The following is a 12,276-nucleotide window of genomic DNA, read 5'->3' as shown; positions in this document are numbered from 1 at the left end:
GCCACAAGTAGTTTATGGTGTATATACTCTGACCCTGAAATGCAGTCCCTGGGCATCTGAATGTTAAAATAGGTCACCCGGGATACGCTACGATTATGTCCAGGAATTTGGACTTTTGCTCTTGAACATGAAGGAAAGCTGCAAGCACGTAAGTTGTTTTTGGACCGTACCAAGTGCAGCTCTTGGCTAGTGCCTAAGAATCCTGAATAAAGTGAACTTACTTTGTGTATGACTTCTTAGTACTTAGCACCTATTAATACATACTAATTGAATGAGAAGGAAATCTGTTTTCCAACACTATGTGAACTTCTGAAAAAGTGACTTGCAAAGGAATTTAATGAAAGTATCTACATGAGAATGACTGCCAATATAAAGTAATTCAAACTTTTGCAGTTAATGAAAACATTTATTCAAACCTAACTGTAGTACAGTATCGAGTTGAGTTAAATAAACATTACGGGTATGATATGTAGTTCTGTAGGAACAGACCCCCACCATATCATAGAAATTTTTAACAAGACATATTTCTGCAGTAAGGTTCAGCAATTATGATGTGATTTCCACACTGAGAAATAGGAGTAGGATGGATTTAGTTTTTTAAAGGCCCATTATAAAAAAAAAAAAAAAAAAAAAGCTGAGGAAAATGACCCTTTAACAACATATACACCTGTAGAAAAAAATCCTTGATAATACTGATATTCAACCAAACAGAAAGCACTTAAGAGAATATACTTTAATCTAGGCACAATCGGTCAGATATTAATGATAATTTCTGTTCTCATTTAAAAGTTTAAACCAATTTTTCAACTTTGCTGACGTGTGTGAGTTGGTACAGAGAAGGCACCTCTTTCATTCTCCTTAAGGACTTTTTGAGAGTAACTCTTTGTAACACCTTAGGGGGCACAGAGACAATGCACTATATCTAAGTACAGATATAGTTATTTAACACAGCCCATTTTAGGAGAAACTAAATTAAAATATAAAACTATGATTTCTCTTTTTACATCTTATGATGGACATGGCTTTCTAAAAGGATACCAGAAGATAATCCTCCATACAAGCTTTAACATAGAATACAAGATTTAAATTAAATGTGCACTGGTCACTACTATGTATGAAGTTCTATGAATTAGTGCAATTCTTCAAATCCCCAGTATATGGGGAAAAAGTATATACATACCAAGAAATCTCAACTACTACATAAACTTTGTATGGCTCAATAGTCTAAACATTTAAAGTTCTGTAAAAGATCCTGAAAGTTATAAACAAAAGATCAGAACACTCAGATATGGTTTACAAAATTCTCTCTTTAGAACAAAGAGACCAGAACGACCAGGAGAAACACATTAAAGTGTAAAACTTCAGGAATATAATCTTTACTGCAATTATAAGGAGGGGTAATAAAGTATTCACTCTAGCAAAAACCTAAATTGTTCATTTCTGATCGCTCCACCGCCAATTGAGGTTGTCATCACCTTTGTACTACTTTGTGGCCGACTTTAAATGTCTTGTATGACAGTTACTGAAGGCAATTTTATAAGGAAAAGCATTATTCCCCCCCGCCCCCCAAAAAGTGAGAAACTACTCCAGATGAATAAGCCTCAGTTAGGGATCACAAGTCAAAAAACACAATGTCAGAACACTAGGTTGATTTAACTTCTATTTCCACAAGATTTATACAATATTTACAATACGTAATTGTCAGAGCTATACAGTTTTGCAGATTGGCTTTACTTACATTTCTGCAAATGTTTTTCCCAAAATAAAAAATATACTAGGTAAATCTATTTACAAACTAGGAAGCTGCTTCAGAAACAGCATGATTCAGATATAAAGTGAAGTTTCAGTACAAGGAAAGTGCAGGTCATGCTTTTAGGGTCTGTCAATATCTCACTCCCTACACTCAGAGTTTAAGGGATACGAGTTTTAAATAGCTACTGTTCTTTTATGTTCAGAATGTTTACTCATCATAATGCAATGATAACAAAAATTTGTCCACATCCATTCCAGCTGGAAATGAACTGGGTAGCTTCTTTTTCTGTCAAAAAAAAAAAAAAAAAAAAAAAAAAGGGAAGGGGGAGAAAAAGAAATGAAAAAAGAAAAGAAAGAAAAGAAAAAAAAAAAAAGAAAAAATAAACCTAAGTTAACATATTGAACTCAAACAAGGCCAAAAAACTTTCACTTAGAACCTTATATCAGGTTCTTCCTATACTACTAAAATTTTGCCAAAATTTTTAGTTGGTTGGAATTTTAGTTATACAGAGAAGTAGCAACACATTTTATAAATCCAAAGTTAATAAATTATACTTCACTGGTACTTTAACATTAGTTTAGGGCAAAAGACATTAAACAAATTCAGAGTTTGTGAATGCTGAGACAAGACAGACCACGCTTTCTATGGAGGTGGTCATTTTCCCCAAACCATAGGAAGAGTCTCAGCAGCCTTCCTCACTACAAGTAACAGGTACCGTTCCAGTTCCAAACACGGAGCACACCCGGGGCATCCGAGAGCACTACGTTTACTCCTCCAGCCTCAGGTAAGACGTGTGGTAGCCTCACGTCAAGGGATGCAGCTGAGCCCCAGAGGCTCCGGGCTTAACCACAACCTCAGAACCAGTAAGCAGGAGATGCGGGGTTCAGACCCAGGCTTGCATGGCATCGAAGCCATGAATCTTTCCCTGACACCGGACTTGCCGTAAGACATTTTAAACACCTTTCTTTCTATTCAATTCATTTACTAAGTGGCTACACAGCTTTAGGAAAAACAGGTTTTGGTTCTCAATGCTATCCCCGCATTACCTTTCTACAGATAACCTTGCCCAAAGAAAAAAACAGGTAAATTTAACTTTTACACTGCTCCAACATATTAACGTCTGTAAGAGCCAATGGAAGAGATGGCAGGACATGTGGGAAAAAAACCCAAGAGGTAGGAGTTGCAAAGGTGTTTTTTACTTGGTAATTCCACACACAATAGTGGCTTCCCAATCTTTCATGCCTTATGTTATTCTCCCAAAAAGCCTGGCTCCTACCACGACAGAAACAAAAACCTCCTTTCCCCAAGAAAGAGGTTCACCACTCAGTGCCTTAGCAATTGTCTGCAAACGCTTCATTTCGCCTAGACAAATTCTGCGTACCACACTGGCTGAGACACACTGCTACAGACTCTATTTTGTCAATCAAGACCCAAAGCTGTCTTGACCAGTGTTCAGTCAGGTAGCTGCGGCACAAATGCTGAGATCTCTAATGGGAGCACTGAAGGAAGGGCAAAGGTGTGGTTTTGAAATTAAGACTTTCAAACTTGCCTTTATTTTCTTCTTTTTCATTGGGAGTGATGAATTTGCAAGATTTTTATTAGAAGCACGAGAGGTTCGTTCACGTTCATCTAATTCCTCAATTTTCCGCTTTTTTGTGGTGCTCCTGGAAGATGCTCGGAACTGCTGGGTATTGTCTTTGAGCGGAGTGGTCGAGGCCGTCCTGGAGATGGCTGCTCTGGAGAGAATCATGAGGGTGTGGGCAGCCATGCTGACACTGTTCTCGCTCCCTGTCTCACTGGTAGGGCTACAGGCAGGCAAGTCTGGGGTGACAGGAGGGACCATTACCTTGGCTGTGCTACTGTCTTCACCAAAACGCCTACTAGAGGGCACCTTCATACCGTCTCTAGGCTCTTCTTTATGTTTGTCCCCTGGCCCCGAGCCAGATGTCCGGGGGACAGGTGCATCAGAACTATCGGGGAGCCTATTTACGGGGCTAGGCCACTGGCCGTCCGGCAACACTTCGGTGGCATGTTTGGTTAGTGGGCTAATCAGAGAACTGGCACATTTCGTTTGTTCTTGTTTTGGATCCTTCACAGTTGCACCTACTGAAATGACATTTTTACTATTTGAGGATGTGCCTTGTTTTTTGGTTAGTTCTTGCAGTGAAGCTATGGTTTTCTCATTCCGTAAACCCCCATTTTGCTGTCCGTTTGACAGTTTTGAAGTTTCTGGATTTTTCTGCCTTTCGACATCGCTGCATAATTCATTCTCCTTATTAGCTGTTGCTTTATGGAAAGATTCAAGTACAATTTCTGTTGGTGAAACTTTCTTTTCTGACTGAGTTTCTTTTATGGTTGCATGTCGGCTACTGGCAGTTTCTGATTTAGATAAAATCTTAGGCAAAGGAGGTCTCTCTCTCTCCCTTTTGAGAGCATTATTAGAAGGGGGTTTTAAGGCGGAGGACACAACGGGTGACTCAAGATTAGGAAATGCAATGTCATTCCTTTCTTTGTTCTGGGACACCATCTTATGGTCCGTGCCCCGCGAATCCGCCACAGGACAAGCAGTGCTATCAAAACAGAGCACACGTCGGTGGCTTTCGAATGGTCTACTAGCTGGAACTACGCTCTCTAATGAGAAGGGGACTGTCATTTCTTCCAGTTTTTTCCCAAGATCTGTGGCCATACTCCTGTCAGACACTTCAGTTCTGCAAAATAAACAAGTATTTTTAGCAACATAATCCTTTATGTTTTCAATCTGAGCAAAGAATCTATGATGGAAAATACTTTTATGCTCACCTTTGTGCATGACATCCAACTAAATGACTAGATGAATCCACCAAATTATTTACCTGCTTTCCTGGAATTATAAATGAAATAATTAGAAAAGGAAAACATTCCTGAGAGAAAGAGTACATTACTCTGAAAGAAAATGGGACAGACATCACACACCGTGAGAAAAATTTCAAATGACAGCTAATGTAACAAATGAAGTACTCTCACCTACTGGGTTTAAAAAGCAGCTTCTAATTATTATTATTATTATTATTAAGATTTTATTTATTTATTTGACAGACAGCACAAACAGGGGGAGCAGGAGAGGGAGAAGCAGGTTCCCCGCTGAGCAGGGAGCCCGATGCGGGGCTCCATCCTAGGACCCCATGATCATGACCTGAGCCGAAGGCAGACGCTTAACAACTGAGCCACCCAGGTGCCCCCACAGCTTCTAATTTTAGATACAAGACAAGATGGTCATTCATCCATTTTAGAGAGGAAATACAGATATGGAGCAAATGACTTGCTTCAACTTTAGGCAAGTATTGAGTCCAGTCTCTGGATCTATGAATTACAATGTTCAACATAGCACTTAGGGGTACTCCTTAGGTCCAGAAAGTTAAAGAAAGCAATGTATTATGCCTATTTTGAAATTTTGCTGATTCGACTGTCATGTTTGCAAGCCTATGTCAGGCAGAGCACAAGCTCTGGAGTTTTAATAGCCATATTTTAATTTCCAGGGACTTAGGAATTTATGTGGGAGAGCAGGAAGATACTAAGCTGGAGAGGTAGGCACAGATGAGATTAGGAAGGACCTTGTGCCTTATGCAAGAAGTTTCAGAGAGAATCCTTAAGAGTTTTAAAGAGGGAACAGGCATAAATAGACTTGTGCTTTGGAAAGTCACTCTGGCAGTAGTCGAGAAGGTGGGCTAGAGAAGAAAGAAAACTGCCATCCGAAATTCTCCTCAAGTGGCTGTCAATAGTCCAAGTAAGAGATGATGGAGACAGTGATGGGCGTTCACACAGATACGAAGGGTCAAGGAGGAGTGCATGGTGACATTAACCAAGGAGAAAAGCAGGCAGAAGGTCTCTGCGGAGCAAGGGAGCCTGAGACACGGCGAATCTGAAGGTCTGGAGTCAGGCAGAGTCACGAAGGCAGGAGTGCAGTAATTTAGTGGTGGGTCCAGAAACCACCAACAGTGTCAACCGCCAGAGGGAAGTAAGGTCAGGATGGAAAACATCCAGAGGCACTGATGATCTCAGTTTAAACAGTTTTAGTGGAAACATGAGAAAAGACAATAATGTGGATAAAGAAAGCACGGGAGACAGAAGTTGGGGATGAAGGGTTGGCAGGTGAGACAAACCCAAGGAGCTTTACAGCCAGAGAGGGAAGAAGGATCCAAACAAGAAAAATATAGGACATACAGAAGACAGAAGATGCAGGCAGACGGCATTAACTGCAGAAAGGACGAGAGCATTATTCCTGTAAGAAAGGAACGAGAGGAAGTAGAACAGGTACACACCCAATGGGAGTGCTGTGGGAAACTGGAGTTTACTACTTACTGATCAGGTGGGAGAGAATATCACTGGCCTACAGTGAGGAGGGTGGGGACTGGGTGGGTAGGAGAAGAGCTGTAGGAGTTTGGAAGAGTTTGAAGGGGGAATGGGAAAGAAAGATAGGAAGACATTTGAAATGGCTGCTAAGTGGCAGTAGTGAGGGTGAGACATTTTTAAAGTGGTCGTGAACGGCCCCACTTCTAAAGCAATGCTGAAAAGCCCAGGTACAAAGGCAGAGAGGGATGTTTGGAAAGATCCAGGGCTGGAAGGCAAGGGGGATGGTAGAAGAATGTGCACATGAAGGTGTTTAAGAGTCCTTGGAAGAGTGGCTGAGGTGGTGGATTGTGGGTCTAGCCTGGATGGGAAGGAAGGGAATCCAGGAAGGAAACAGGAGGTTCAGGGAAAAGTGAGGATTCGAGTAAGGGGAGCCCTTACTGGCTGAAGAGCGTCACTGTATGGGAATGAGAGTATTTTGAGACAGATCATTGGCCTTTAAAAACTGCACAGGGTAGTACGAAAGGAAACATTAAAGGTGAAGCTATGGGAGAGATTAGGGGCCATGAAGATCAAGACTTAGAAATGGAAGGTGTCCAAGAATTCTGAGGGCTAGGATGGTGGGTAGGCTGACGACGTGGGCATTGTCATCCACGAAGATGGAGAAGTTGGAGGCAGAAGTCTGACGCAACCCCTCAATGAAGACCTGGTGTTATTTTGTAAATAGGGTCTTTTGTTGAACAGAAACCTTTAATTTTGGAGCAGTCATGCTATCAACTTTTTCCACTTATAATTGTGTTTTTTTGCATTTTTATAAAGCAATCCTTTTATCCCTTTGTCTCTAAGATATTCTCTTACATTTCTTTTACTGCTTAACTGTTTTGCTTTACACTTTTAGGTCTTTAATCATCTTAGATGATTTGTGTATGGTTTGAGGAAGGGATCTAATTTTTTTCCTATAACATATATAACAGCCAATAAATTTATTAGAACGATCCTTCCTGCCCTCTGTGACTTCTGATGCTATATCCACCACATACAAGTTCTCATAAGTACATGGTCTCTTTCTGAACTCTATTTTGCTCCATTTGCCTTTTAGTTTAGATAACTAAAAACAAAACAAAACAAACAAAAAAAAACAACTTTAAGCAAAGACTGGAAATCACCTGTTAGGAATGAAACAGGTATTCAGAAACAAACACTGTGGTGCTGCTGTAAACCAGTGAGCATACAGACATAAAAGGGACATTAATGAACGTAAAAATGTACCTGTACCAGGCTTGTTTCTTAGTCCCTGAGTCTTCTGAGATTTTGGAGGGATGGGGATTTGAGGGATACTTCTATTGCATACAGGTGCCGCCAAAGGCATATGAAGGAGCTAGAAGAGAAGCGGCCATGAGTGATTCCCGGTTTGAAAAGCATCGCTGTGCCATTTTCAGTTCAGAAATCTTACCTGCTGAGGAGGAGCAGAAAAGGTATTTCCATTCTGTCCAACCACAGACACAGGGATCATTCCCACCATTCCTTGGAGCACAGGTTGGACGGGAGAAGCAATTATGATGGCAGATCCTTAAAAAAAAAAATCTCCATAAGATTCTCTCTCAAACAAGACTCCAAAGTAACTATTAATTTAAATTTTCTAAAATTATAATCCTTTTACCTTAGAATCTACTTTTTTGTTGAAGATTTTATTTGAGAGCGAACAAAAGCGAGAGAGATCACAGAGGGAGAGGGAGAAACAGACTCGCTGAGTGGAGAGTCTGATGTGGGGCTTGATCCCAGGACCCTGAGCTGAAAGCAGACACTTAACCGACTGAGCCACCCAGGCGCCCCTAGAATTTTCTGTCCTTAAAAAACTTTAGGAACAAGAGCAAGTCTAACAAATTAAGAAAAAATCAATCTGAATATTCAAAAGTAATCTAATTGCATTTGGTCAAGGTAAATATTCTAAGCATTAAACTTCACAGTCAGGAGATCACATTACAGTTATATGTTGATTCTTCTGGGTATAATAATGAAACTGATTAGAAACATGATGCTGAAGTTTTCAAATTTGAATCACACCACAAAATTAGAGTCTCAGCTGAATGTTAACGGCCCAAGACCTGCTCAGAACACCAACCTATCATCTCAGCGGTACTGGTCAGAAAGGGTCCAGAGAAATGTACCAACGGTCAAAACTGAGGGGAAATGACAATGCTTATATGGTCCTTAGAAGTCAACACTATAGTCTGTGGCTATCCTATTTTATCCCTAAATCAAACTTTTCCTTATATTCACTAACTGCTCCTGTCAGGTGGAGCTCACTTTCACGAACACCCACTTCAGTCTCTCAAATACCCACCTACACTTGACAACTCCCTCCCTTCACTCAAACCACAACTTCATTTCTCTGAGCTTCCGCTGAAGTCCCACAGTCTTTAGTCATTCTGACCCCTCTTTTATTTTTTAAAGATTTTATTTATTTATTGGACAAAGACACAGCGAGAGAGGGAACACAAGCAGGGGGAGTGGGAGGGAGAGGGAGAAGCAGACTTCCCACTGAGCAGGGAGCCCAATGCGGGGCTCGATCCCAGGACCCCGGGATCATGACCTGAGCTGAAGGCAGATGCTTAACAACTGAGCCACCCAGGCGCCCCCTGGCCCCTCTTTTAAAAGAGGTTATTTTAAACACTTCAAACAGATCCATCAGGCTACTAGTTAATTGTGTGTATTTATTCAGATTTTATTATATGCCTACAATATTAAGAAAAGGGGGAAAGGAGCTTGGGAAGCAACACGTAAGGAAAGGCAGATGAATGTATCCTCAGCTCCATCTTCCAAGATCACTGAAACCAATGAATTTCATAACTTATAGCAGATTTAAAACAAGGTATGGCTGAATTCATCAGGGAGAGAAAAGAGGGGGCATAATCACAAATTTCAGTCTTTTCTCACACTGTCCAGTTACGATTTCGTTCCTCCTAGTCAATAAATGCACACACGAGAAATTAGGTCCCATTCCAGAGAAATGAACCGCAGTGTGTTCTTAAAGTTACCTTGTGAAAAGCTGGGTGACACAGTGTGGTTGACAGCGAACACACTGTTTGACCTCGGGGGTGTCTGTAACTGGGGCAGGGGTGGTGGAGCGGTCACGGGGGCAGAATTTCCAGGCACCACCACCACATTAGACTGACTTCCAGCTGTCCCTAAGGCTGCTGCATCGGTCACACAGGTAGCTATGAGAATGTTACTTGAGTTGCCGAAAGTCGTGCTCGCAGCCGGCATCAGCTGTATGTACCCCCCGTCCTTGGGGACACTCGGTGTGACAGTGGGTGAGAAGGAGCTGCTGCCTTCGTGCTGAGCGCCGTTTCCGGCACAGTCCTCAGGTCTGCGGGCCAGAAGGCCCTGTTCCCCTGGTGCGGAATCCCCCAGTCCGTCAGCAGATGGGACGGCACCTGCAGTCTCTTCTGAAGACAGGCATTTAACTAACTCTGCATCTTTGGCAGGAGACTTGGCAGGAGAGGACAGTATTATAGTCGGCAAGTTCTCCCCACTGATACTGGAAACAGCACTGTTCAGTTCAGTATCCGAGGAAACAAACGGATCGTCACTAATGATAATCTTGAGAGAGACAATATTTGATGTATCTATGTCTGCTGAACTGTCCACTGCAGGTTTTTCACTAGTCTTCTGGGACTCCGGGGGAGAATCTCCCACTGAAGCACACACAGATTCTGAAGGAAGAGACTGCTTCTCTTCCAGAGGATGACCTTCTGGAGCCATCAGTGCAACCTCCCCACAGTTACCAGCTTCCCCTAAAGTGAGAAAAATACTATTTCCATCTTCTTTTAAAGACGCAGGCTCTTGTGAATCGACAGCGACTTTCTCAGACGTGGAGGGCTGACTTTCATGTTTTTCCGTACGACTTAACTCAGGTACTGATGAATCCTCAGATGGCTGTTTAACTGAAGACACTGAATCTTCAAGACGAATGTCTACTTGTTCGGATACGTTTAAACCTGAACTTTCAACTGACACAGGTAGTATTTTACCTGGAAATGAAGAATTATCTTGGCAGTCTGCACATTGTGAGGCAACTGGCAATCCACCGTGAACCTCAGTTTTATTCTGGTGCATTTCTCTAGGGTCTGACTTAGAACCAGGGAGAGTAGTAGTTTTAAGTCTTGCTGTGTTGTTGGAGCTTTCACAAAATTGACTTGTTTTAGATGTCTTTCCAGTTAGTGGAATAGTTTGGGATAAAAGCTGAGAACTCTTCCCAGAGAGAATTAAGTTTTCACCGTTGGTTTCACCACCAAGGGAAACAAATGACGGCAGAGCGGCCGGGTCAGGCTGCAAGGGAGGCTCCTGCGGTGTGCTGGACAGCAGAGAAGGCTTTCCAACCTCCATCGTCACGGCGCTGTCAGTGGGCATCTGATGGGTGTACAATTCAGCACAACGCTGATTACATTCAGCATCAGCATTTACTCTTTGGTTAAAGTCATTCAAATGAGGCACAGACTCAAAGGTAATATCAAGGTTACACTTCTGTCCATTAGGTACAACTGTTTTAAATGCCTTTTTCTGGATGCTAGAGCCTATCTGAGGAAAGTGTTCCTGGGCTTCCTGTCCAAGCTCCTCATGGTTGCTGCTATTCTTCAAAGCATTTGAGGTGTCTTCACTTTGATAGGATGCACAAAATGGGGGCTGCCCAGACTGATCATCTGCAAAATATAAGGATGGTAGAGACAGTGAATATGTAATCATTTCTGAGGGAGTCACGCTGACTGTTTTGCCTCCTTGGAAGTAACTCAACTTTGATATACCAGTTAGCAGAAGTCTGAAAAGCCGTATCTCACGTTTTCCGAGTATCAAAAAACTTACAGGTACTTTTTAAAAAAATTACTGATGCCTTTTTAAACAAGGGCTAAACTGTTCAAACCTCTTAGAAAACAAGTGACACAAAGAAGGAAAAAGTATATAGGTTTAAGAACATCTAATGTTCATCAGTATGTAAAAAAACTGGCCCCACATGTGCAGTGTTTTTCAAAATAGCTGACTTTTCAACTTGTGCCATTTCTGTTGACCTTACTTTACCGGATGTATTCTTCAAGGTGAAATGGGCCAAGTGCATTTTGTATGATCAACATTTGATGTTCTCATGTCCTGTTTGGAATCTTCAACACACACTTATTAAAGATCATCAACCACATGATTAGGGCTGGGATAAAAGACGAATGACCTAGTCTCCGCCCTTGGGGAGATCAGTCTATTAAGGGAAGCAGACATAGAAAGAGATGATAAAACATGTAAAAACTGTAATAGTATAGGAGCAAAAGGCAACTCTTTCTGCCTAACGGATGTGACAAAGTGTTAAAAAGGAGATCTTAAAAAAGAAAAGAAATGTGATCGCTGGAGTAAGAAGAAAGGGCGTTTCAGGAAGTAACACAGCATTGACATACTGTGTCATAGAGCACTCACAGTGTAGGACAGAGAACAGTAACAGTAACAATATGAAAAACATAGGGAAAAATCTGGAAAAATGTCTGTCACCTATGATTCTGTTAATGTGACACTGGTAAATAATCTTTGGTTCAGAGAACGTTTGAATCCTTCTGAGGGGAGACGGGCAGAAATTACGTCCAGGCCACGTCAGTTTCAGTGAAGTGGTGAGACTTTGAGAGAACGAGATTTCGAGTTTCATTCTGTGCACAGTAGAGCGCTTAAGTGAAGCATAATCTTCCACACAAAATGACACTGTAATCCAGTCCAAGAAGAATTAGAGGACTGGGCTTCAGTGTAGGCAGAGGATTCAGAGTGGGAATGTAGTCTGAGATATTCCCAAACTACTTTTTGGAAGACATGATGTGAAACTTGGAAGCCATCAGGTTTTTTTTTTTTTTTTTTTTGCAGTTGGAGGGGTAACAGCATTTAAGAAGACAGACAAAAAAAGATGACTTTGGCATAACTTGTTACTAACAGAACGGATAAAGGTGATACTAAAAAGGCACAAAGTTTAGCAGGTGTGAGATGCAAGAGTAATGGTTATCTCTGAGAAAAAGCTGGAGGGTTTAGTGTTGGGAAGGGGTATGAAGCGAGGTTTTCTCGTGCTGGCAGTGTTCTATTTTTTGATTTGGGAGATGGTTATACAGGGTAATTCCTTGGCTATAATTCAGTGAGATACACATATTTTTATTGTGCACTACTGTATAAGTGTT

The 12,276-nt window shown here is 41.5% G+C and overlaps 1 protein-coding gene across 1 annotated transcript in view; it reads right to left on the bottom strand.

Moving 5' to 3' along the window:
- Positions 1 to 385: 385 nt before the first annotated feature.
- Positions 386 to 12,276, bottom strand: part of NPAT (nuclear protein, coactivator of histone transcription) — a 55,506-nt gene continuing 43,615 nt past the window's right edge. The window contains exons 13-18 of the mRNA XM_036087730.2: positions 9,118 to 10,782; positions 7,533 to 7,648; positions 7,349 to 7,457; positions 4,553 to 4,613; positions 3,303 to 4,461; positions 386 to 2,038 (exon numbers count right to left, since the gene is read on the bottom strand). Of these exons, the coding sequence (XP_035943623.2) occupies positions 1,961 to 2,038; positions 3,303 to 4,461; positions 4,553 to 4,613; positions 7,349 to 7,457; positions 7,533 to 7,648; positions 9,118 to 10,782 (3,188 nt within the window). The 3' untranslated portion in view covers positions 386 to 1,960. The remainder of the gene's footprint in view (positions 2,039 to 3,302; positions 4,462 to 4,552; positions 4,614 to 7,348; positions 7,458 to 7,532; positions 7,649 to 9,117; positions 10,783 to 12,276) is intronic.

Source organism: Halichoerus grypus, chromosome 11, assembly GCF_964656455.1.
Source record: "Halichoerus grypus chromosome 11, mHalGry1.hap1.1, whole genome shotgun sequence".
Taxonomy (NCBI): Eukaryota; Metazoa; Chordata; class Mammalia; order Carnivora; family Phocidae; genus Halichoerus; species Halichoerus grypus.
This window is presented reverse-complemented; position numbering and strand designations above follow the sequence as displayed.